The 27,647-nt window shown below is 39.3% G+C and overlaps 1 protein-coding gene across 4 annotated transcripts in view; it reads left to right on the forward strand.

The window, feature by feature from the left end:
- The first annotated feature begins 242 nt into the window (after positions 1–242).
- Positions 243–27,647, forward strand: part of APP (amyloid beta precursor protein) — a 286,588-nt gene continuing 259,183 nt past the window's right edge. The window contains exon 1 of one of the 4 annotated variants that reach the window (XM_061194014.1): positions 243–520. In XM_061194014.1, coding sequence (XP_061049997.1) covers positions 464–520 — 57 coding nt within the window. In that variant the 5' untranslated portion in view covers positions 243–463. The remainder of the gene's footprint in view (positions 521–27,647) is intronic. The other 3 variants (XM_061194013.1, XM_061194010.1, XM_061194009.1) reach the window with 3 other exon arrangements.

Genomic DNA, 27,647 nt, shown 5'->3' on the forward strand with positions numbered 1-27,647 from the left:
CGCTCTAGACTTTTCTGCCTCCCAGACGTCCTAGGACTCACCTTTCCCTGATCCTCCGCCGTCCCTCTCCCGGCCCCAGACTCTCCCTCCTACTGCGCGCGGGGCTCAGGCGGCCGGCGGCCGGGGAGGCGCTCGGGGAACCGGGGGAGCCGGGGTCGCCGCACCTGTGGGCGCCGGGGGCGCGGGCCCCTCCCGGCCGAGCGGGCGCAGCTCCCCGGCGGCTCCGCTAGGGGTCTCTCTCGGGTGCCGAGCGGGCTGGGCCGGATCAGCTGACTCGCCGGGCTCCGAGCCCCGCCGCCGCGCTGCTGCTCCGTCAGTTTCCTCGGCAGCGGTAGGAGAGAGCACCCGGAGCAGCGCGAGCGCGGGGCCACAGGAGACAGCGGCGGCGGCCACACCGGCAGAGCAAGGGCGCGGCGGATCCCACTCGCACAGCAGCGCACTCGGTGCCCCGCGCAGGGTCGCGATGCTGCCCGGTTTGGCACTGGTCCTGCTGGCCGCCTGGACTGCTTGGGCGCTGGAGGTGGGTGCCGCGCCTCGGAATGGGGTGGGGTGGGGGGGGAAGGAGGGGACCCGCTACCTCTGAGTCTTTAATTCAGAGAAGCCGGGGGGCAGTCGAGGGGACCCCTCTCCTCTCCGCGCCCAACATCCCCGCTTGCGGGCGCCCTGCGCATCCCCGCCTCCGGCCCAGCCCTGCCCTGGGGACGCGCGCTCCGGCCAGCGGAGAGGGAGCGGGCGAGGCGTCGGGCCCCTGGGTCCGCGCCAGTCGGGGGCGAGAAGAGGAGGAGGCTGTCCTGAGCTCGGACCCTGACTCAGTCCCTGCCTCGGGGGCGGGGGGGAGGCGAGAGACGTCCAGATGAGATAGGGGGAGGGAGCACGTGGGGAAAACCGAAAACGCAGCGTCCCTGGATCCTGTCTCCGGCACTTAATCGCTGCCCTTCCCTTTCTCTCGGGCCCTGGCGAGGAGGAGTCGGGACAGCTCGGGAAGCTGGGCACCCCCCAACCCCCGCTTCCCTTTGCCTTTTCCGCCCCGTTTCACCTTCTCTTCGCATGCCCACCACCCCTTTGCGGCCCGACCTCCTTCCTCCTCCTTCTTCTTCGCGGCTGCTCGGGGCTGCCGCCCGAGTGCGACCCCAACATGCAGGGTCGCGCAACACCCTTCGCAGGCAAACTTTGTACATTTCTGTGTCTCCCTTTTGTGTTAAGTTGAGAGAGATGGGAGGGGTCGGACACCCGCAGCCGCCTCTCTCCTTCCCCAAGCCAGGACATTGCGGGCGTTCGCTCGCACTCTCCGATTCTCCCGGTGAGGGCGAAGGTCCCCGGGAACAAAAGCCGCGACACCCCGCCCTCGCCAGCCCGGGGCGCGGTGGGCTGAGCCGCGCTGGTCTGTGCGCCACCGAGGCTGCCGCCTGACTCCCTTCCCCGCGCTGCGCGCCTGTCCCGGAGGGGGCTCTGGCGGCGCCTCGGGGCCCCTCTACTTCCCCCCACTGCCCAGCACCTCCGCGGCTTGCTGATTCTGTGCTCGGTTGTGAAGTCCTTGGGGAGAAGTACGCGGAGAGTGGGGTGTGCGTCTGGAAAGGGCAGTGGCTGGTAGTGGGGAGGCACGAGCACTCCCCTCCTGTGCATCAAAAGAGGCGTTTGTCTGATGAAGGCGCGGCCTCTTCCCTGGCAGCGCTGGGCACTCTGGTTTAGCTCCCCTGGGGGCGCGGGCTGCTGTGGAGGGTCCTCAGGGTCTTTTTTTTAGGGTGCAGATGGAAGGGTTGAATTGAGTGAAGATTAACACGGGGAAGATGGCGCCTCTGCAGTGCAGCAAAGAAAATCTGTGGAGGCTGCAGCCTGGTGAAATCCACCCACCGCTAGGTGTATAGCAAGTCTTCCCCATTGATCCAACTCTCGAACATTCAGCTAACCCCTGTGCAAAATGACTATTTTCCTTTTTATCTGAAGATGCTTAGAAGTTGTTTGCTTGGCAGCTGGGGCAGAAAAGGTTGTATTTCGCATTCTTTGGGTTCCCATTCTGTATTTTACCATAGGTAACCTCCCTTCCCCGTATGTTTGTTTGTTTGTTTGTTTCTCCTTTTCCCCTACCTCATGGTGATTTTCCAAGAAAGCAATTTCTGGACAAATGTTTTCCTGTAATTCCACTGAGACTATACTGACTGTCACACCGTTACAGCTTTTTAGTCCCTAATTTACAAGGTCATTGAACTTTTTCCTCTTCTGTCTTTTTCCTACAAGTGGCTCAGGAATCACCTCAGGGCTAGTTAAGGCAGATTGCTTTAAGAGTTGAAGAATTTGGTTTTCTATTTAAAAAATGCATTTAATTAAGGGAGCTGGGATTTTTCCAATACTTAAATTTACTCCTGTGATTATTTCAGTTTTCCTGATTGTCTTATTACACATTAAAAGTACAAATTAAGTAATTAACAGCATATCATATCCTTTATAGTTGAAGCTTTTGCCAAAAAGTAAATATTTAACTTTTTTGAGCAATATTTTTTTCTGTGTAAAAGGAGGCAGTGTATAGGCAAATATGATTCAGATTTCTTTTTTAGCCTGTTTGACTGCATTTTTTTGCTCTTCCTCCCATCCTTTTAGACATTTTCACTGGTTACTGTCACCTCCTTCAAAGGGTGGAGGTGAGATTCACAGTTTGCATTTTGCAAAGCGTTAATTGAAAAGTAGGCAATTCAGTCTGATGAGGTGTGAGGGGGATTTATGCAGCTAAATCTCTGTCCACTGAAAAGATGTAATTATGAGTTGACTGTCTTTTGTAGGGCTTAGAAAATAGGTCTGCTGCAGATGGCTCGAAAAAAGAAATGAATAAGGGCAATGACAATGGGGCCTCAGCTTCTGGGGGAAGCGTCATTACCTGAATTGATGACTCTCCCTGGTACAGTGACAGAGTATGAGTTAAAAAGGCCCTGGCATTTATTTATTTAAACTTGATTCCTCTTAAGTTTTGTTTTCCTATATTGTGGGATTTAACCTAATCACAAGTATCTGCTTTCATAGTGGTGCTGATTCACAGATAATATATACCTACTCACACTGGCCAGAACTAACCTAATGGTAGATGCCTGAGCACAGAATAGTGAAGCTCAGATTTGATGGTGAGCTATAAGGAATCACTGTTTCTGCCTGATCTGTGGGAAGCCATGACACGGGCAGGGCACCCAAGCGGCTCTCTTGTCACCCTAACCAGCAGAGGCATGTGATGGGTACTTGGGAGGCCATTAGTACTGCAGAGAAGTACTCCAGAGAGAATAATGATCCCTGGTTCTGGTTGGGGAAATGAAGAGGAACATATAACTAAATAAATCACAAGGTTAAATTAGGAATGACCGATTGAAAAAAATAATAATAATGTGGCCCATTGAATATTGGTTTGAAGAAAAACAGAGAGGTCAGAAACAGACTCACAGACGTAGAGAACGGACTGTGGTTGCCAAGGGAGAAGGTGGGGCGGGGAGGTTGGATTGGGAGTTTGGGATTAGCAGATGCAAACTGTAATATTATATATAGAATGGATAAACAACAAGGCCCTACTGTGTAGCACAGGGAACTATATTCAGTATCCTGTAATGAACCATAATGGAACAGGAAAAAAAGAGAAAAACATAGAGGTTATCCTTGTGGAAAAGGCTTTCTCCCTGTTGCTAGAGGACCTCTATTTTGTGTTACTTTTCATGGCACACTAGAGATTTCTATACAGATATTTGTATGAAGATGAAGGTTGTCAGTCATTCTAGAAATAAACAGAGCTATTATGTGCCTTTCATGTGGCCACTAAACTACCATTGAAGAGTGTGGTAAAATTCAGTAGAAATGTACCTTCTCTTTCTACACGTTTGATCTAGGTGGGGATATGTATTACCTTAAGAGACTTACAAAGCATCTTCGATTAATATACTTCTCTAATCTCTGCCTAGTTATATCAGTTACAAATGCAAAGATAAGCCTTATACATGTACTTTAAAAATGAAGCTCCAGGAAATAAGGTTTAGATTGACTTGCATACACCTTATTTCCCCTCACCCTCCTTCTCCTGTTCCCAGGAAGTTTGCAGAGTAAATAAGACGGGCACATGATTATGAAAGAAAACAGAAAGTGTTAAGTACCAAGAGGAAAGCACAGATTAAGTGGCATACTGAGTAAAATATTAACAGTGTAAACATCTATATATAAGGAATAAAGGAACAGTGGGATGAGATAATCCTGGAGAATTTCTTGGTGGTTCCTTTCCAGCCAGATTTGTATCTCAGGTTGGGGGAAGGGAGATGAAGTCTTTGCTTTTACATATTTGATTATATACTTCTCTCCATCTTTCCCCTCCTAGACACACACGCATACACACACACACACACACACACCCCCCTACACCCCTGAGGGTGTGGGTGGAGCCAGTGTAGGATTTGATTTTCTTAGTTTCTCATCTATTCATTTGGGACCTTTTTTTTTTTAAATTTATTTATTATTTATTTATTATTTATTTTTGGCTGTGTTGGGTCCTCGTTTCTGTGCGAGGGCCTTCTCCAGTTGCGGCAAGCGGGGGCCACTCTTCATCGCGGTGCGCGGGCCTCTCACCGCCGCGGCCTCTCCCGTTGCGGAGCACAGGCTCCAGACGCGCAGGCTCAGTAGTTGTGGCTCACGGGCCCAGCTGCTCCGCGGCATGTGGGATCCTCCCAGACCAGGGCTCGAACCCGTGTCCCCTGCACCGGCAGGCGGACTCTCAACCACTGCGCCACCGGGGAAGCCCATTTGGGACCTTTTTAATTGATTCTCTTTTTGGATCAAGCTCTCTCCTGTAGCCCTGAAGATAGTCTGGTGAACAAAACCGTCATTTGCTTCAGGAAGCTTCCAGTCTAGTGGGGAAAACAGACCATACACAAATCATTATAAGTGTGTGTTCATGAACTGTGACAGATGCTGAGACAGAAAGCAAAGGTGCCGGGTACACTCTGGAGAGGAGTAGGGAACTCCAAATAAGGAGGTGAAGGACCGAAGGTGAGGGGCTGAAAGCAGGGTCTGAGAGCTCTGAGGCGGCATCTTCAGTAGGACCTTGACTGAGGGAATGAGTACATGATGAAAAAAGTGATTCACTGGGCAGCAATGAGGAGTCTGGGGAAAATAAAATGTTTAGCTTGTTGTTGTTGTTTTTTCTGGTAGTTTTCTACCTCTTCATCTTCTACTTGACTAGGAAATGGTTTCCTTTTTATAATAGGACCTCACATACATATGTATGGAGTGAGAATTGATACTAGCAGCATCTTCTGCAAATCCTTGGGGATGCTGTCACCCTGTGTGTCACAGCCTGTATCCAGATACACCCTCATGAGTGGCTGGAGGAAGATGGAGGGTGGCAGGCAGAGGAGGCCAAAGTGAAGGAATGAGCAGACCCCCTGAATGAATAACAAGTTTAAGCCAGAAAATGTCTATTTCTTAGTTTTCCTTGTAGTTGTTAGTAAAAGGAAAGCAAATAGCACCTGAACCCTCAAACTGAATTTGGAAATGAAAACCAGAGGAAGGGGAAGATGTTATGTAACTGTTTTTTCAGTTTAATGTGGATAGTTTAAGAAATAACTGTTTCAGTGAGGACACTAGTGTTTTTCTTTGAAAAAAAAAAAATCTGGTGAATTTTCCTCTTCAGATTAATGGTTAATAGATATGCTTTCCTGGTACCTTTTTAGAAGTAGAAATGCACCAAAAACTGGATTCGAATGGACTACTCTAGGAATAAAGTAAGTCATTGAAAAAAAGAAAAAAGAAAAAGCCTGGACGTGTTCATGAACTAATAGATATATGAAAAAGGGATGCTGAATAGATTAGTTAACTGACTATTCAGAGTGGGATACAGAAGATTCAGTTTCACATTTGAAGTCTTAGCTGAGATGGGGAGCTCAGAGGCCATTTTACTTATTTCGTGTGGCTACATTCGGAAGAAACATAAAATACAGATTTAGCTTGAGCGTTGCTAGGATTGTAGTATTTTATGAAGGAAGGTAGTGGTTGAAATGGGGAAAATGAAAGGCTTTTAAAAGCCAGCTCTATGGAAAATAGTGGAACTGTTCCTACATTTATAGCTTTGATTTCGACCAACGTGATGTCAGGCCAGCAACCAAGTCGAGTTTCTCACGTGTTCTGGGAAGGCAGCATTTCACATTGATCAAGATACTGACTGTGGGTAGCTCATGCTTCAGTTTCTTCCCTTGTAAAATGGGGATAATAATGTTTATGGTTGTTGAAGATTGAGTAAATATATATGTAAAATTCTTGGAACAGTAAATGAGTAAATATATGTGTAACATGATGGCACCTTATAAGCACTACCTGTTAGTTACAATTACTGTTTATGATGATGATGATGATGCAAAATAGATACATTTAATCTCATACATTGTTGAAGGTTAAAAAAAAAACTACATGATGTTTCATGACTTATTGACTAATGCACTTACCGACCAGTTAAGACTGTTACAGGAATTTGGCAGCTTGTTTCTGAGAAGAATGAATTAATTTGATTTAAATTGTAAAAAAGACATTGCAGATAAAATTTTTATCACAAATAAAAATTTTTAAATATATATTATAAAATTTCATTTATTAAATATTCATATGTATTTTATATTTCATTTGGCTTTTTTAAAAAGCATTAAAACAATTCATGCTAATAGAAAAACTTGAACAATATACAGAAATATGTAAAAAGCATAAGCAGTTGTTACACAAGTGAGTAAGACCTATTTTAAATGTGTGCACCCTGGCAGCTTGCTAGACATGTCTAAAATTGAGCAAGTTTATATTCTGGCTCGATTATTAACTCAGCTATTAGTTGATTATCAGCTGTGTGCAAAGAGCTGTGAATAAGCTTGGTTTAGTTCTCAGCAAAACCTTTTCTAGAAAAGTGAATAAACAGGTTTGGCCAATCTAGGCAGAAATGGAAGATTTCAAATGCCAGCAAAAGAATTTTGATGCTCCCTAGAATAGAAGCTTGAAATAATCTTCATCAGAGGACCAGGAAACCAAAAAAGCAGACTGCTTGAGAAGGTAACACTTCTGTAAGAAATCAGTTTTCAAAATAAAATGAATTATTTTACTAGCTAGATGATGATAAATTCTATGCTGGTCTACTCTAAAACTTTATAGTGATCTACTGCTTAATTTAAAGCATAGTTTTTTAAGTCAGCATATTTTGCTCATTATAAAATAAAAGGTTTCTAATCTCAGTTTCAAAATTAGGCTGAAGATATTTGAGAATACCCCAAATTGGTGATACTATGGTTAAGGTATTATTAACACATTGAAGAATCAATAAGCAAAATCCCAAGGAATCTATATGTTTTTTTTTAATCACACCAGTTCATGTATTTCTTGGTCACTGTCCTGCTCAATCAAAAAAAGTGAGTTCAATCAGAGGATGCAATTATTGTAGCCGTGTTTGAAATAAACATGCTGCTCAGAGTGGATACAGTGAGGAATGCAGGTACCACAACCACTTATGTAGGGAGAATGAGCAGGGGCAAGGAATAAGCAAGATGAACATTTCAGAAAGGAGAAAAGAACAATAACCCTGTTTTGTAGATGAACAAATTCTAGAATTCTTAAGGTCTTACTAGTGATGGACCCCAGTATTTGTATCTTCTAATTTCCAGATCGTCTCTCTCTTTATTTTTTCTTCCCAAGTTGAGATGATTTTTAGTTGAGAAGTTTGAGCAAGAAAAAAAATTTTTTGGTGATTTATTTTGTTGATATGAAATAGTTCTTTGCTTGAGTCTCTTTCATAGAGAATCTAATAACTTGTCCTATGCTCTCATTTTGCTTCAGCAGAAACCCACATTCTATATTCACTAAAGAATGTTTAAGGCATCCTAGGTGATTGGGACTGATAAATTACTTTTCAGCTTTAAAGGATGCTTATGAGAATAAGAGAACTGCTCTATCAAAAAAAGTCATTTGTATTAAGTGAAGAAATGCATTGTTACTCTTGTTGCTTTGTTAAATTTCAAAGCTTTAATGACTGATATATTTTGACCTGGTGGAGACATTTTACAGGAATAAAGACAAGAGATTTAATCCTACACTTGACATACATTTGTCTACTTTAGACCTGACCTCTTACCCCCAAGTGACCACAAACTCATTTGTTGTTTCTCCTGTCTGCACGTGCTGGATTACAATAAAACTAACAAGGCAACATAGTTTTTATTTTTAGTCAAAAATGAAGAAAATAGTACTATTAAGGCTTGGTTAGTCAAAAAAAAGGACTTTTTATGTTTGCTCTTACTAATGGATGGCTTTTCAAAAGCATAATTATTGTTTTTATAAATAACACAACTCAGTTATTTTGTAATGGAATTAATAGGCACACATGATAAAGATAGATAAGTGCTGTTTTGTAACCATATTTATTGATTTTTTTCATCTTTCGAAGAAAAGAGGCCTTATCTACTTTGAAGATTGAGCCTTTAAAACTGATGCAAACTTTCTGAAATCTTTGCTTAACTCTTCAGAGACTAACGTAAAAACTTATCGTATGAAAAGTTATATTTGAGAGCAAATATTCCCCATGCTGATGCTCTTAATTACTTATGTTTTTTTTTTAAACAAATAGTTTTGTCATTGCGGTGTATTGGTTTGAAGATACAAATGGTGAGTTTTTAAGAAACTCCCATAGAAACTTGCAAATATGCAGACTGATCATTCCAAGAATAATTTATTCAGATACTTACATATTAGATGAATGAGCAATTTAAAATTAAAATCAAATTTCTATAGAGAAGTTACTAGCATATTTTCATATACAGAAACTTAGATTTTTATAGGCACACCCAGGAAAGGAAAATTCACTCCTTCATTTAACCAATATTTTTGAGGTCCCTCCCCTCATGGGAGTTTACAATATAATGAGGGGTAGACAGAATAAATAGCAAGTAATAGGGGACTTGGAAAAAATTAAGGTGGGTAAGGATATCATAAGCAAATGCTAGGTGGAAATCTGCTGTGAGTGTGATACTTCATGTGGTGTTATCAGGAAAATTCTCTGACCTGGTCACTACCCAAATGTAAACTTAGATATCTCGAGGAGGGAACTATTTATTCACTGTGATGTAAAACAATAACCAGAGACACAGATCTACTTTGGCAGTTAGATATTAAAAACAAAAATGGTGGGGCAGGAACTCAGGAAGGTCTAGGAGGCTGAAGGAAGCCTATTTCCTACAAACAAGAAACAGGGGAAACGATTTTTACCTGAGAAGGTCCTGCTCAGTTTCAAATCCAGCTCACCCCATTATTTCAGAATCCCTATCCACATGCGTGGCATGTCCTCCACATATGTATTTGTAGAACAGAACAATTTTCCCAGGTGGTGAGAGTACCAGTTTCTTCCTTGTGCTTTTCTGTATTTTCCAAGTTGCGTAGAGAACTCTTGAACTGCTGCTATGACAAATCAACATGTAAAAATTTAAATGGGAAGGGTGAAGTTATTCCTGCCTCAGAAGCATAGGAAAGTCAAGTAAGCAGAGGCAGAAAGCCCCAGGAGGGCAAAGAGTAGGTGTGGCCAGACTTCAGTTCATTCAAAATTTGCAAATCTGAATGGTCCCTGTGTATAAAGGAGTTCCAGAGGCACACTGCCCCCTCTCTTTGCCGGAAGATAGAAGGTTCACACAGAGTTCGTGAATCCTGGAGATTTCTCCAAATGAAAAACTTCCTGGGACTTCCCTGGTGGCACAGTGGTTAAGAATCCGCCTGCCGGGCTTCCCTGGTGGCACCGTGGTTAGGAATCTGCCTGCCAGTGCAGGGGACACGGGTTCGAGCCCTGGTCCAGGGAGATCCCACATGCCGTGTAGCAACTAAGCCCATGTGCCACAACTACTGAAGCCCGCATGCCTAGAGCCCGTGCTCCACAGCAAGAGAAGCCACCACAATGAGGAGCCCGCGCACCGCAAGGAGGAGTAGCCCCCGCTCGCTGCAACTAGAGAAAAGCCTGTGCGCAGCAATGAAGACCCAGTGCAGCCAAAAATAAATTAAAAAAAAAAAAAGAATCCTCCTGCCAATGCACGGGACACAAGTTCGAACCCTGGTCTGGGAAGATCCCACATGCCGCGGAGCAACTAAGCCCGTGCACCACAACTACTGAGCCTGTGCTCTAGAGCCCACAAGCCACCACTACTGCATGCCTGCATGCCACAGCTACTAAAGCCTGCGTGCCTAGAGCCCGTGCTCCGCAACAAGAGAAGCCACCGCGATGAGAAGCCTGCGCACTGCAACGAAGAGTAGCCCCCGCTCGACACAATTAGAGAAAGCCCATGCACAACAAGGAAGACCCAACGCAGCCAAAAATAAATAAATTTAGTTTTAAAAAGTTTATTGTATACTGGAGTATAGTTGATTTACAATATTGTCTTAGTTTCAGGTATACAGCAAAGTGATTCAGTTATACATACATTTATTCTTTTTCTGATTCTTTTCCCGTATAGGTTATTACAGAGTATTAAATAGAGATCCCTGTGCTGTACAGTAGGTCCTTGTTGATTATTTTATGTTATTAGTGTGTATATGTTAATCCCAACCTTCTCATTTATCCCTCCCCCAATCCCAAAATTGGGATTTTTAATATCCCCATTTAAGAGGTGAGCAAAATGAGGTTTGGCATAGGGGGAAATCATCTATGTAGTGATTGACATCATGTCTTAATTGTGATAAGATCTCATTAATTGGGAAACTACCATTATATCATTATAGTGATAAGTAATATTATTGTTGTTTATTATTGTTTTCATAGTAATGTGTTACCATTATTATTATTATTTTTTAATTTATTTATTTATGGCTGTGGTGGGTCTTCGTTTCTGTGCGAGGGCTTTCTCTAGTTGCGGCAAGCAGGGGCCACTCTTCATCGCGGTGCGCGGGCCTCTCACTATCGCGGCCTCTCTTGTTGCGGAGCACAGGCTCCAGACGCGCAGGCTCAGTAATTGTGGCTCACGGGCCCAGTTGCTCCGTGGCATGTGGGATCTTCCCAGACCAGGGCTCGAACCCGTGTCCCCTGCATTGGCAGGCAGACTCTCAACCACTGCGCCACCAGGGAAGCCCCTGTGTTACCATTATTATCACTATTTTTTGTTAGTACCTGTAAGAATTACCACTATTACTTATAAATATTGCTATGATAGTAATAAGCATTACTATTAGTAATATAATAAGCATTACTATTATAGTAATTAGTATTACTATAAATATGACTATAAGTATTACTATTATCACTATTAGTAGTGCTTAAAATGACTATATTATTACTTGCAATAAGTATTGCTGTTTTTCTTGTAACAAGTGTTACTGTTATTATCACTATTGCTTTTTTATTATTTAGAAAAATAAATACTATTATTATTTGAAAAAAAAATGCTGGGGCAGAGAAGGGACTATTGACTGTGATCACATACTGTTTCCTGTAATTTGTTTCATAGCTCACTACAGTGCCTTACATCTAGTATTTACGAAATATTTGACAAATGTCTTAAAATCGGGACTCTAGGAATTTTATACTGTAATGATAATTATGTTTGATTTTTGACAGTTGAATTAACTTCTGTTTATGAAAATTGTGAATGACACCTAACTATAAGTGTACAGAAAAAAATTAAGCCTTTTAAATAAGATTTATTTTTTTCAGCCTTTTCTAAAACATTTTATTGTGAAAAGGTTATATAAATGCTGTCAACAACTTCATTTGCAACTCTTTATTTCAGACATTCAGTTGACCTAGCAGAAAAATGCCTTGTTCGTGAAATATTTCATCAATCCTCTGATTGATTGGGACATTTTCAATTGAGGATGCCTAGAAATGATTTTCTTTGAATAAGATAGTGGAATTTAGAAAGCAAACATTGTGTATTGGAATGAAATTGAGTGGCCATCAAAATGGAAATTTCATTATCATTGTCTCTTTTCAGTTTTCTGCTTTTTTGCCATTTTACAGCTAATATTTACTTTTTACTTTAATGTGAACCAGGATCAAAATTGGCCCTTTAAGAAAATAATTGAAATTCTGTTACTTCTATTCTCTAAAGGAATTGTACTTTTCAAGTTCAAGGGCTTGAAGCCAATGCCACTATATGCTATTAACTTGACAGGCATTGAAAATCTAATTGAGGTCATTATGATTAGCTTTGTGTCTTGTCAGTGTTTTCTCAGGCTTGTTTTTAACATTTTGTGTCAAGTATTAAATCCTCTTACACCACAGAATCCAGAAAATTGCAATCCAATAAAAGTAAACTAAATTTTAAAATCCTATAGTTGTTTTGTGCGGGGCAGGTTCTTGGCTAACTGATAGGACGATGGAACAGGAAGGCAGCTTATGTACTTCTGTTGATTTGAGGAATTGTGAAAGGCTCCAGTTTCAAAACTACATTTGTGACAAAACTGCAGTTTTGGAATCACTGCATACTTGTTTAGTGAGTTATGAGAGGAGGGAATTATCTGAGCGTAACCATGTGACTGAATGGCTCAAACAGTAGAAGCAAAGACTGCTGGGTAGAGAGCTATCTTAAGATAGTGCAAGTCCCGGGAACTTGGGACTGAGTAATTAATCAACGTGGCCATTTGAGACATCCAGGACAAAGATGGTGAACAGGGAGGACGTACTTAAATAAACAAGATAGGAAGCAGACCCACCCAGCTCCCAAGCAATTCCTTTCCTTGTCTGTATTTGCCATTTAAATATTTCACTTCAGTTTCATGAGCCTGGACTCAAAGGTTAAATTTGTATCTTTGTGAATTTTCTGGGTGGTGCTGTAAGGACACACAGATAGGAAGTGTTGAGTTTGTTGGGAATATTTCTTGTGTGTGTGTCCTTAGTTGTATTATTGACTTCATAAATAACCAGTAAAGAGAAAAACATTTTAGCTTAAGTTTTGTTTTTTTCCCCTGGAAAAAAACAAAACAAAACATTGGTTAGAATATCATTCTCAGGGTTTATTGCCATTGTTAAATTATTTATGCTTTTTAAAAAAATCTGACACGTAACCTCATTGTTGGTTTGCTCATTCATCTCAGAAATGTAACACGTGAAACTCAAACCCAAGCCTGTCAATTGATTCTTCTGTTAGCAGATGAGGGGAAAGTTTAATGCAGGATGTTTAATTGGATACTTGGATTATGTGTTCACCTGTTTTGTCTCTATTCCAAATTTTCTCAGGGCATTGGTGGTTGGCTCCTGTGTTAACTGACACTCACTTGGATTTTCAATTTTCATTATTCCTAATTTTTTTATCTCACTGCATTTTTCTCCTACTTTTTGAATTTTTAAAAACATCATTCATTTTTTCGGACATGTGCTGGATGCCTTCTGCATTTCAGGGTGACAGGAGCCCTAGAATCTTCGTGGAGCTATGTGTAAATAGAGAAGTGATACAGGGAGGATTTGCAGCCTGACAGGGGAAGAAAGAGATGCAGAAATAATTAGGTACAGTGTGCCAAAGGTCACAATGGAAGAAGGTACAAAGTCTTCATAGAAAAGACTGGCAGCCTTTGAACTGGGTTTCAAGGATGAGTGGAGGTTAATTGGATCATGGTAGGACTTTCCAGACAGAAGGGGCAGCAAGGGTGTAGAGGTTAAAAAGAGGAAGCCATGTGAATGTGGGTGAGGGAGATGGTGTGGGGACAGTAGGAGATTAAGAGCTTTGGATACCTTGATGAGTTTGAACTTCATTTTCTCAGCAATGGGGTCCTTTTAGATGTTTCTAAAATGGGAGTAGCCATTGATGACTGTGGTTCAATTAGGTTTAGGAACCTTTGCAGAAGTCCTTGTCAATGTCTGCTTCATCTTGCTAGCCAGATGGTAGCACCTAGCTGCAAGGGAGGCTGGTACATGTGGGCTATTAGCTGGGAGTATTGCCACCAGGAATACATTCCAGGTTCTCTTACTGATAAAGCAGAGGTAAGGTATTGGGTGACAACTGGCATTCTGGGATGTAGAGGAAATACAATACAAAGGAATATAGAGGAAAATGGGTAGATTAATAAACAAACCGAAGGGAAGGTTCTCTCTGAGCAATTAGATTAGGTTTTGGGGATTTGCCCACTTCTCCTTATCTGCTTGCTAACCACATAAGAAGCACATCTTTGGGGAGTGATGGAGGAGGAAATGGGGAATGCTGTTTTATTTTTATGGCAGGAACACCCAAGAGCTAAGCCTTTACTGTGGCAGATTGTACCCAAGGTGGTTTAGACTTGGGGTCCTGGAAATCCTTTCAATCAGAGTGATGGAAACAGGTGTAATTCCAGTGGCTCTGTGGATAGTAATGGCAGTAGCAGTTTACTCTCTGCACTGGTAAACTATCTTTCATTTGATCTAGAAGCTTCCCTAAAGCACCCTTGTTGTTGTGCTTGTGCTTTGAAAGGAATAGCAGATAAAACAAGCTTTGAGGTTTTTAGAAAATAGGATGATACTGAGAATCTCTTTTGAGCTAGATTTCCCTACCATGTTCAACTTCTTTTCCATTGCTACACACCCTTTCAGATCTGCTTATGTGCACCTGTGTTATTAAAACAGAATTGAAAAATCTGTGGAAAAGAGGAAAATAAACCTTAATATATTAGTAAATTATTAGTAAATAAATCAGTAAAATTAATAAATAAATCAGTAAAAACGAGGCTGCCATTTTAAAACTCATCTTAACTACTTATCTATTTTCTTATTCATTTCAATTATTCTAGATGTGGACAAATGAAGATATTTACCAAAAGTATGTGATGAAATAAAGATGAGGGAGAAAAACTTAGAATCTTGAGCAGGCTTGATATAATTATCCACGTTAGGGCGTGATTGAGTTTTTACAGTAGGCATTTTACTAGCACCTCAAGATTTATTTAAAATATGTCCCAATAGTTTGACATATTGTACATGTTTCTGTCTTAAGGAAATGTCTAAAATATCATGGTTCCTCAAAAACTACTCTTGGTTTTATTTTCCACATTATTTCTTTTTGAACCCTTGGTTCTCTTTAAGAGTAATCAAAAGCATAGTTCAAGTTTGATCATCTTAAATCTTGGCATTTCTTTTCTTTTTTCTTTTGAAGTGTCTAGCAAGGAAAATATTTTATCTTATCACTGAAAGAGACTGCCTTCAGAAAAACAATTGACAGTTTGTAGTGTCTGAAATAGTTGTTGATTAATCATGAGAATCAGAAAGAGGAGCCAATATGTGTTTGAACATATATTTCTCTCACGTTATCCTGGTCATATTTTGAAATTATACTCTTTTTTTCCCCATAAAAAGAGTGGGTGGTAAATTATATCATGGAAGTTTGAATATTTGTTTTAAATATATTAGCTAAAATTTGAAAATATACGAAAATCTTGTTATTTAATTCCTGCATAGTTTTCTAATGGTCATATAGATTATATAGAAAATTTATTTTAAAACTTTATTTATTATTTAAAAATTCCTCAAAGGGCATATTTTATTCTGAATTCTGTTCTGCTTTCATATATCTGAAAATATTTGACTTAATTACTGGCTATGGTTTAAGCCCAGTCTGAAATGTTTGTGCCTTTAGTTGGCTTTGGATTTCAGAGTTAGGGACTGTTGCTTGCTTTAAATAATTGGTAGTTGATTTTGCAGGCAATTATCAATAGATGGATTCCTTTGTTTAAGATTTCCTAATTGAAAAAGTTGGCAGTCCAAGAAAATGTTCTGAGAAGAATATTTATTCTCGACTTACCTGAATCTTATATTTTATTGGCTTTGTTCATAACCTGTTGTATTTCTAAGTAAACAAGCTCTCTAAAAACGATCTCTGCTTCCTTGATCATTTAAAATACATTAAATTAAAAAATAATAAAATAAAATACATTAAATTAATTGATACAGATTGTAAAAATTAGTGGAAAAGTTTCTAGTTAGATATCAATGAAATGTGCTCCATCCATGCAAGTTTATTTTAGTTGTTCCTATTAAATTCGAACGTGAGTTTTAAAAAAAGAAGATTGTGATCATCTTTGTGAAGGAAACTCAGTTATTACTTTAAATATATATTGAATTCAAGGAAATGGAAAACAGTTGTGCCTGTGTGAAGGCTCATCCATTTAGGATTATGCTTCAATCCTGTAATACAATCCTACAGTTAATAATTAAGATTTAGCCTTAGAGTAAATGAAGTGATATTGATTATTTTTAGGCCCAATGTTATTTGCTATTGATTCATTGTTGGTGAGCAGAACAAGAGAACAAAAGCAAGGCTTTAAAACAGCAATTTATAAGTATTGTGTGGAAATGATAAGCTCCAAGTCCTAATAGTGAAGAGCCAAGGAATGGCAATGTTCCACTCAGATGCTCTCCTCATGTCATTTCATCTTAGAATTCCTCTGGCCCTCACTTAATGCCTAGGCCCAACTCGAAAACAATGTAGTTCAATACAAGTATAATGGGACCACAAGTATAATTTAAAATTTTCTAGTAGCCACATAAAAGAGAAAAGAAACTGGCAAAACTAGTATGTTTTAGTGCACCCAATAAATGTAAAATATCATTTCAATTTATGGTCAGTATAAAAATTATTAATGAAATATATTACATTTTTTTTTATGTCCTCAAAATTTTACCCATAGAGCATATTTTAATTCAGACCAGCCACATTTCATGTAGTCAATAGCCACATGTGGCTGGTGGCTACCATACTGGACAGTGCAGCTATAGAAGGGCCATCTCAACTCACTACTGTCTAGGAGAAAAATCAGCTTTTGGAGCAGGTAGTATCCATAAGACCTCCTGTCTATGCCTCTTCATCTTACAGATGAAGAAATTGGGATCTGGAGATGCTGAGTTGCCCAATATCACTTGAATATTAAGGGTCAAAGCCCGATCCTTGTCCTCTGGCTTCTAATCTTTCTTCATCACCCTGATTCTTCCTTCTTTTCTATGTTGCAGAGTCCACTTAAATATGTACTAATGTTAGGTGGTTGCTATCGGTTAAATATTGAGTTTTAAGAAAGTCTGGCTCACTTGAGATAGGCATGGCCTGATCCAGACAAAACTCTCTTTTGAGGCAGGGTAAATAAAATTACCAGGGATATCTAGAATCTCTCAGGGGAATAGTAATGTGAGATGATGCTGGGTCCAGTGATCAATTTTGTCTTTTTTTGATGTGGGCACTGTTGGAGTAAGAGTTGGGTGGACCCTTTGGGACTCATAGTATGTAACTCTGAACACTGGTTGAAGTGTCTACTGCCCAGTGAAAGGAAAGGAGATCAACAAGGCATTATGTACTATGCACAATGTGTTGTGTGTATGAGGTCTCTTCCTGGAAACACTGGGTTAAGCTTTCTTTTTCTTTTTTCTTCCATTTTTTGGAAGGCTGCCCATGTGTGTGCCCATAGTTCTTACCCAATTATACTTAAAGTATGATATTTTTTGACAACTTAAGCCCAGTGCACTCCTGGCATGTAAAGTAGTTATTTTCCAAATGCAAGCAAATGTGGAAAACTTACCACACAGCATTGTGGGTTGGCGAAGGCAGGAGGTTGATGTACTCCTGGGATCATTGCTGTAAAGTATTTGTTTTATGGTATGAAAAAGCACGATGAGTGAACTTTTAAAGTTGGAAGTTGTTTTAAAATATTTATCAGCCTGAATGTTGTAGATTGTATGAGTGCTTTGAAGAGAGTTTAAATTTATTCAGTGACTTAGGTTTAGTGATTTTAGATTTAGTGTTAAACTTGACATTTTTTCTATTTGAATCTTAGGACTTCTCAACCGTGGCTAGACTTTACCCACAAGGTGCAATTGATCTTTAAGTTAAGCATGCACTGCGTTTTCTTCATATTCTGGGGTGAAAACAATTGCGTTTTTGCAAATGCTGATATACGAGACAATGCTTAGAGTATTCAGGGCTTGCAGGAATGAGTTAAAAGTACAGGGATATCTGTATCTCCTTTGGCAGTTGACTATTAAACTTAGAAAAAAAAATGTCTTTAAGCCTAAAAAAATTCACTTTTTTTAGCCATTTTCCATATATTTTTCATAGTACATACAACCAAGAGGAACAGAAGTTACAGCTTTAAACTGTTTGGGGGTGTCATATTTTTTAAAACTATGTATAAGAGTTTTTGAGTTAGAAAAGTATTACGACTTCATTGTAGGTAACTTAGAGAAAATATAAAAACATGCATGACCCTACCACACACAAATGTCTGTTTTATTTCATTTTTTAAAGCATTTTTGAGATCATGCTGTAGATTCCATTTTATCCAATCCTGCATTTTATTCCTTAACATTAAATCTCATGCCATTCTCACTTGTTCATAAGTATAATGTCTAATGGATGTATGAATCTGTGTAGGGCAACAGGAGCTCTGTAATAGTGGACATGTGCTTTTTGTATTTGGCATTTCCAACCCGAGGTTAGGATAAAAGTACTGACGTAGGGAGGGACCCTGTGCCAAATACTTGTTAATATTTTAGGTAGTTATTGAATGATCTAAATTGCTGCTCTCAAGGAGTGTTCAACACAGTGGTCCGTCAGCTATAATATAGTACTCAAAGAAAAATAGATGAACAGAAACTAGAGATTAACGAAGCTGAAGAAATAAAGAAAACCTGACCTAGTAATTCAAACAAGCAGTTCTCTTATTCAATAGTTCCATGATCACTTTTGTAGGAAGAAGTTTGACTGTAAGAAGTTATTAGACCTGACAGACAAATATAGTCAGGGATCGAATGTAGACATCAGTGAAATTGTGATTTCAGTTTCTAGAGCCACTCATTGGGAGCGTTAATCAGGTAATGTGATTACACAGATGAAAATAAAGCATCCTCCTTCCATTTCCCTGCTGTTTAAGTTTCTCCTGATTTTATCTGGTTAAAAAATAAGTCAGAAACATTTACTCCATGAAGTTCCCCAAAGTAAGAATCTTTAGCCACAAAAAAGAAGTAGATTTGTCTTTAAATTGAACAATGTGTGATGAAGTGTCACTTCCATAGAACCCTGTGTAGGGTTGTGGAACCCATTCAGCCAGACTCATATTAATCTTTGATTATTAACTGCTATTCACATGGACATTTAACCAGTTATATGTTACCATATTTCATATCGTAGGTTTTTGGAGCAAGGACTATGTTGTTTACTTTTACTTATTTTAAATAAATAGAACACAGTAAATATACAGTGAATAAATGCCACCCCTAGAAGCCCAGACCTCTTTTTCTTTGTCATGTCTCCACCATTAACTGCTCTTTCTTAAAATGTATATAATCTCTCAGACCGAATCTCTTCTTTAGGGATGTCACTTCTTTTTTGTGAACCTCTTCTTACCCTCCCTCCCCTACAACCCATGTAAAAATGTTAACATCAAATAAAATTTGTATGCTTTTTCTCTGTTGATCTGTCTTTTGTCAGTTTAATTTGCATTGAACCAGGAACCAAACCTAAGAGGGTAGAGGAAAAAAACTGTTTTTCCTCTCCTACAAGTATTCAAGCTAGAGGGAATGGTAAATGCGAAGGCTGTGAGGAGTCTGAGGAAGTATGTGAGCTGTTACGTGAATTATGTGTACATAATTTATCAATGATGGTTCACACTGATGAATCATTTATGGAAACTAATGGTCAGCGTCTTCCATATTGAATTTACTCAGTCTTGGAGAAGAATGTATGTTTCAATCAAGAGGGATTTATGGAAGACATTCTCTGTTCTAAACATTCAAGAAAGCTCTTAGAGTGTGTAATAATTCATCTTTGCCTCTATTTAAAAAGTTAAAATGGGAAGAAATACTGTTTTACAGTTATTTCGGGTTTTTTGTTTTAGTTTTTGTTTCTAACATGCATTAGAAATTTGGCAGTCATGTCATGTTGGTGTGATTTATTAGTTCTGGAATAAACAGCTCTATTTCTGGTATATGTAAGTATAGATGCTTCCTTGGCTTTTGCAGTAATAAACAGGTATCTAGCTCTTTCTATGATCTGGGCAACGTTGGAAGTGCTTCTCATGTATTCAGCAGCTGCCCGTGAGGGAGCTACTGGTAAGCTACCCCCATTCCATGTATCAAGCCCATGAAGTATCAGCAGGGCAGGAGCTGGAAAGTGGACCAGGTTCAAGCTCTCTGTCTTCAGTCTGTATTCTTAACCACTTATCTCTTCTGCCTCTGGCAAAATGGAGTAGTGGATGGAGTTCAGCGGGTATTTCCTCTTGGACTAGGCATTTAGCTCCTTGAGGAAGCAGACCAGGGTTACAGTGGCTGCTTGTTTAGCAAGAAGACTAATCTTTTCCACCTTCAGTTCCTGGCGGCTCCTCCTCCCTCCAGCCTCACCTGCACAAAATTCCAAGCACCAGTGTCTCTACATGGTGCCTTCTCCCCTTCTACAACCACCCCTTCCATCCCAATCCCGTTCCTTCCCTTTCTCTCAACCCCAAATAAGATTGTTCAGAGTGTAGACGTTGGCGTCATTCAGACCTTGGATTTGAGTCACAACTCCTTCAATTAATTATAGAGTTATAACGAGCAGGAAAATGACTTAACTTCCCTAAACCTAAATTTCCACATCTACAAAGTATCTATAAATAAGTCGGTCAGGAGGAAAAGTCAATTAAGAATCAGGTACAAAGCATAGAGCCTGACCAGTAGCAGGCCCTGAATGAATAATGGCCCTGGTTTTCATTTTAAGTCTCTTTGTAACGTCTCCTCAGATCCTTCACAACTATCCTTGATGTTCAAGTCAGTCCCATTTTACCCCCGTGAAAATGCAAAGGCTGGGGAAGCGGCCCAGTGGCCCGTGACACTGCACTGTTTAGCTTCACATTTCAGTGCTATCAAATAGCTGGAAGGCTGTGGTATCTCACCATTTCACTGATAACATTTTCAACATCTGAAAACAGGAATGACCTATTTTATTTTTTTTAACATCTTTATTGGAGTATAATTGCTTTACAATGGTGTTAGTTTCTGCTGTATAACAAAGTGAATCAGCTATATGTATACATATATCCCCATATCCCCTCCCTCTTACGTCTCCCTCCCACCCTCCCTATCCCACCCCTCTAGGTGGTCACAAAGCAGGGAGCTGATCTCCCTGTGCTATGCAGCTGCTTCCCACTAGCTATCTATTTTACATTTGGTAGTGTATATATGTCCATGCCACTCTCTCACTTCGTCCCAGCTTACCCTTCCCCCTCCCTGTGTCCTCAAGTCCATTCTCTACGAGGAGTGACCTATTTTAAATCCTGCATAAACTTTGGTTAAGTTGTTCGAGTCTGAGATGTCTGTGAACCCAGAAGAAAAACCACTAGGAAAGGAATGTCAAGCATGTGCATCGCATCCGCGATGCCGCTGTCTTCCCCGCCCACTTTCCTGCCCCTCCCAGTCCTGCCCCTTGTTGGCATGTTCAGCAGTGACCCTACACAAGTGACCGCCTTGGCTGTTGGGACCAGCTGGAAGCAGCCACAAAATTCCTGGCTGCTCTCTTTCAAAGATCTCTGCTAACCCCTTTGAAAATAAAGAGATTGTCATGTATCAAAGGGGACCGGGAAGGAGATAATTGAGACATCTTTCTGATGGGACGTGTGGCTTCTAGCACCTGCAGAAGCTTCCTGAAATGGTGGTGCTCATGCTTTAGGTAGAATCAACTTAAATCTCTGGGGACCTGCTCACATGTTGCTCGTACTATGTATGAGGAATGTGCATTTCTCTTCACATTTGATCGGTGTACTTCTGTTCTCATGTCATGCAGACATTAGGTTCAGGAAGAAAATCACCATGTACCTTTGATGGTTTCAGGTGACTCTTAAATTTCATTAACTCACAAAGTATGAATTGAATGGAGCAGTCTGTTTTTGTTCTGGGGGAGTTTTATTTCAGAGTTTATTTCAGGGGGTTAATCTGGATTGGGGAGGGATTGAATTTTTCAAGATAATCCCAAGAGACTGCAGGGGTGTTTGATGTTTTGATTCTAGAAGGATATACATTCCCTCTTCTCCATTTCTTCCTTCTGACCTAGCAAGTGTAAGGCCCTATCAGGTGTTAGTCTGTGCGATCCTGTTACACTCACATCCCGTAGCTGCATCCAAGTGCTTTGAGGCTGACTTAACACAGATTAATTTAACAGTTGCTGTGTGAATGCAGATGCTCTCTGCTGCTTATTTCTAATAAGTTAATCAAGCCATATAAAAAATATTTTTCCTCTTTAAGAAGTCTCATCTTCCTATGAAGCTGTAGAGCAATAAAGAAAAACTGAAACGCTTAGGACTAAAATTAGTGTATTATATTTAAAGCTCTTCTCCTCAGACTGATGATGACATGCTCCTCTACTGAATTTCTAGTCAGATGCTTATTCATAAAAATAAGACTGATATAAATGGTAGTGTTCAAATGTTACACCAGTCTGTTTTTGCCGTTTGACCTTTCACAGTAGCTAAATAAATATTTTTTGCACTGAGAAAAGAATTATTTAACATTCGTGAGCGAGCGGTATGTCAAGTGAATTCAGAATCTGAATGCAACAGATGAGACCCCAGGTAAAAACGTGAAAACATACTGATGTCAAAGAGAAAACCAAGCTACACTGTGTTAGAGAAGCAGTTCTGGAGGGAGAGATATTTATAAGCATAATAGATACTTAGGAAAACTAACACAATTATTATAAAAGTCATCTGGGAAAATCATTAAGTAAGAATAGACAAAAAAACTCAGGAAATATGTCGATATAGAAATTAAAATTGCATAGCATATGCAAAGAGAAGCCAAAAGGACAAAATGGAAGTCTAGAAATAAACTTGTCTGTAGATTGGAAATGAATGCAAGATAAAAGTGGTTTTCCACATCAGAGGGGGAAAAGATAGATTATTCAATAAATGGCGTTGTTGATATCTGTCCATAGAGATTATTTAGTTTCTGTAACAAAAGGCAAATTTCTTTATTCTGTAAAGTGTTCTTACAAATCAATTAAAATTACTACATATGATCCAGACAAAACTATAACTTGAAAAGATACATGCACACCTATGTTCATAGCAGCACTACTGACAATAGCCAAGACATGGAAACAACCTAAATGTCCATCGACAAATGAATGGTTAAAGAAGATGTGGTATATATATATACCATGGAATATTATTCAGCCATAAAAAAGATTGAAATCATGCCATTTGCAGCTACATGGATGGGCCTAGAGATTATCATACTAAGTGAAGTAAATCAGAAAGAGAAAGACAAATACCATATGATATCACTTATATGTGGAATCTCAAATATGACACAAATGAACTTATCTACAAAACAGAAACAGACTTGTGGACATAGAGAACAGACTTGTGGTCACCAAGGGAGAGAGGGAGTGGGGAAGAGAAGGATTGGGAGTTTGGAATTAGCAGATGTAGACTATTTATTATATATAGAATGGATAAACAAGTAGGACCTACTGTATAGCACAGTGAGGTATATCCAATATCCCATAATAAACCATAATGAAAAGAATATGAAAAAATACTACATATGAAAATCATAAGAGAAAAATGAGAAAAGCACTTTAAAGAACTTTTATTATGAAAAAAATTAAAACATGCAAAAGAGAATAGTGTGATGAATCCCCAGGTACCTGTCACCCAGGCTCAGAAATTATAAACTTATTGCCAACTTTATTATCTGTTATCTTGTTTTACCTGTAAATACCTCCCCTCCTCATTCTCCTCTTCCTCACTGGGTTATTTTGAAATAAATTCAGTCATATAATTTTATCCATACATACTTGGTTATGAACCTCTGAAAGAATTGAAAAGAAATCGACCCGAAAAAAGAAAGAGGGGAAGAATTTTAACAAGTAGTAGTATTCAGGAAAAAAAATAGACATAGCCAATAAACCTATAAAGATATGCTCAATCTCATTAGTAATCAAAGAAATGCAAATTAAAACAGTGAGATAAGTGTTTTTTTTAACCTTCTGATTGGCAGAAACTAAACAGTCTTGCCAGAGTCAGGAACTATGTGAAGAAACACATTTTCTCCTACTGTCAATGCTACAAGAGCATTATCAAGAGCAATCATTCACAACTTTATGTGCATACCCCTTGATTTAGCAATTCTAGGAATTAGAACTATAGTATATAAGTGCCCACAGATGAGGATGTTGTTGGAGCATTATTTGTATCACTTAAACAAACCTGTTTTTTCACTATGTTGCCCAAACCGGAATGTTATGCCATCATAAATGAAAAATAATGTTAAGTGAAAAGAGAAATTTTCAGAAAGCAGGCATAATAAATTACATTAAGGAAAGTTTTACATATAAAACGAAATTTCTGTGCATAAAACGTATCTGAAAGATTCAAGTAAATCTAACAAAATTTGCCTCTAGATGGTGAGACGGTGGAATGGAGGAGACAGTAGTACATATGTATTTATCATTGTTACCTTAGGTAATATTTGGATCTTTTTAACCGTAAGCAGATACTTTAGAGGTGTCCCACCAAGATGTCTCACCACATCTCACCACAAGGATGTATAACTCCTTGGTTCTGTCATTCCTGGTAGGTGATCAACTGGCTTCTAACAGTTGTCCCCAGAGACTTCCTTCCACAGACAAGCCATCCCATTCCATTTAAAACATCTCTAATTTTAGGAAGACATGTATTTTGATGTGATATCTAGAATCCTCCCAACTGTTCTTCTAAGGAACATTACTTTTATAAAGTTGAAAATAGCGATTTTTAGTGTATTATAAAACTAGGTCATTTCAGTGAATTTCATCTATTTATTTTCATGGGTAACTGATTCTTATATCAAAACTTGCTTTTGAAAGTATTGGAAATATAAAATATTACTTAAGGCTCATTTGCCCTACATTGAACATCAAGAAGTAACTTCTTCACTGCGAAGTTTCTAGTGTGGATGCTTATAATATCCCTTCTCAAATTGATACTAATACTAGTGATGGAATTCTTATCAATTTAATGGAAATATTCTCTCCCCACTGAACTTAATTCTGAGATTTGTTATATTTTCTGCATTTTAACCCAGAAAGTTATTGAAAAGACTTGACCACGATACAATATTTGTCTTTATCTTATTTTATACTTTCTTAACAAATGGGAATTATAACTGACTTTTTAATTTAAGGTTGAATATAGACCCTCTTAAGGTAATAACAAATGTTTTAATGACTACGTGGGTATGGAGCAGTATAATAAAATGTACATTGTTTAAGATAGAAAATATTTGTGCAGTATTATGCTGAATTAAAACTGTAAATTGAGGTTGTATCAGGGATAATGTAAACCAAATATGAAACATGGAGAACTTCTTTCCAATTTACCAAGATGTTTGTAGTATAAAGACTCACTCACTTGATATTCTTTACAGCTTTGTAAGAAAGGCAGGGCAAGTACTATCTCAAAATAAAATATGAACAAAATTAGGTTCAGTGAAACTGCATAATTTGCCCCAAATTGTGGTAGACAGTTGGGTTGAGGTTGGAACCCAGGCTCTTGAGACTTAATGTAGAAGTAACCTAACCAGGGCACCTCTCTATGACTCCTATGGTAAAGTCTGAAAGAACAATAACCAATAACTTTTGATTTTCAAAACTTCATTAGTTTTGAAGGCATCTCTGTTACTTATCCTTTTCTTTGGTTTATATATTAAACATTTAACATTGAAGCTTTTTTTTTTTTCCATCTTAAGGTTGATTTTCCCACTCATTTTATGGATCGAAACTATTATCAAAATTCATTCCCATTCCACACTGGTTATAAAAGTTGGAGGTTAGGGCTTCCCAGGTGGCGCAGCGGTTGAGAATGCCTGCCAATGCGGGGGACACGGGTTCGAGCCCTGGTCTGGGAAGATCCCACATGCCGCGGAGCAACTAAGCCCGTGAGCCACAATTACTGAGCCTGCGCGTCTGGAGCCTGTGCTCCGCAAGAAGAGAGGCCGCGACAGTGAGAGGCCCGCGCACCGCGATGAAGAGTGGCCCCCGCTCACCGCAACTGGAGAAAGCCCTCGCACAGAAACGAAGACCCAACACAGCCAAAAATAAATAAATAAATAAATAAATTTATTAAAAAAAAAAAAAAAAGTTGGAGGTTATAGCAAGTACAGTAATACTGAATTTTTCTAAACCTGTCTTTGACCTAAATAAAGATTTTTAAATTTCTTATAACATCAGTGATTAAAAAAATTCAACCTCTTTTAATAAAAATCTAGTATTGACTATTTCACTTTAAGTTTTGCCTATTCCAGAAATAGAGGTAGGATTTATTTTTGCTAATTTTCTTAAGTGATGTGAGTGACATTATCTTAATTTTGAAACATGTAATAGGGCAACATTTAATAGGATTGAAATGGTTCTGTGAAAAAATGGGTATGAAGCTCGGTGAAAAAAGCACGTGATATTCCCATCTTAGAAAAGTGTTAGTTACTGCAGTAAACCCGCAGCGATATTGTTGGCAAAGCTCATCAGGAGGAGGCATCAGGCTAGGGATGTCTGGTGGAGCAACTTGAGTTTTCCTAGTTTCTCAACGTTCTTAGCTTGGTTGCCAAGGTATTTCACCTGCCCTGGATGGGTCTTTAGCTTTAAAACCCAATGGGTATTTACCAAGCCACTTATACCCACAAACATGTTACAGTGAAACTCCAGCATAATCACCTTAATGGTTACAAAAACTTCTTTTGCAATACCCCATCCTTGGGAACTAACATCTGGATTCTGGGTACCATTTCTTTTCCTTCATCTTGCAGCCTTGTCCATAGTTTACATAGTATGACTAGGCAACTCACATGTGCTCCTTACAGCCATGTAGATGTGACCTAATGGGGCATACACAATTGGTTATCTCTGAGGTGTCGGCCATCTGTGCAGGTCAAGGGCCTTCCACAGGCCTTTCTGAATTCTTGAATGCTTTTTATTTGTGAATCACTGTGATGTCTTAACTGTTATCGTTTCTTTTGAAAACTCACCTTACACCTCTCTGTTTCTTTATCTGTAAAGTGGGAATAATTAGAAAAGTACCTAACTTCTAGCATTGTTGTAAGGATTAAAAGAAATAATATAGCCCGTAGGACATAGTATATGCTCAGTAAACATTTATTATTATTACTACTCTGTAAGCCAGCATTGATGATTGGCTTATAACATCTTCTATTTGCCAGACATTTTCAGTGGCTCTGCCAGTGTACACACCCATGTGTATATGTGACAGCGTGTAACCTTCTTAACCCTCTGCCTTCCGCATCAGTTCTTATCCCCAGAGTAAAAGAACTCAGTCATCCACAACCCTGTCTTGCAGTTCCATTTTTCAATAGAAAATTAAAAGCACTTTATCTTTCCTTTGGTTTCATTGCTTTCTTTCCTCTTGTAATGTGACCATGCCTAAAATGCAGGCAAAAATAAGGAAATTGTAAAACACACTCAGGCTATTCATATTAAATGTAAAACATTTAAGTCAGATTCAAGGTAATTTGTGGCTTGTAAAAACTTCCAAGGCTCATGTAATGGACAAGTAATGTAATTTTCTGAAAATTTTAATTAGACTCTTTGTGTTGGTATTTCCAAGTTCAGATTTACATGACATCATTAGCATCCCTATTTTTGCTTCTTAAGCAATTTGCATGCTCATTTAATTCCTACTCTGTTCCTATGAGGTAGGTTCTGTTTTATCCCCAAATTTACAGA

Source organism: Eubalaena glacialis, chromosome 6 (assembly GCF_028564815.1).
Source record: "Eubalaena glacialis isolate mEubGla1 chromosome 6, mEubGla1.1.hap2.+ XY, whole genome shotgun sequence".
Classification (NCBI taxonomy): Eukaryota; Metazoa; Chordata; class Mammalia; order Artiodactyla; family Balaenidae; genus Eubalaena; species Eubalaena glacialis.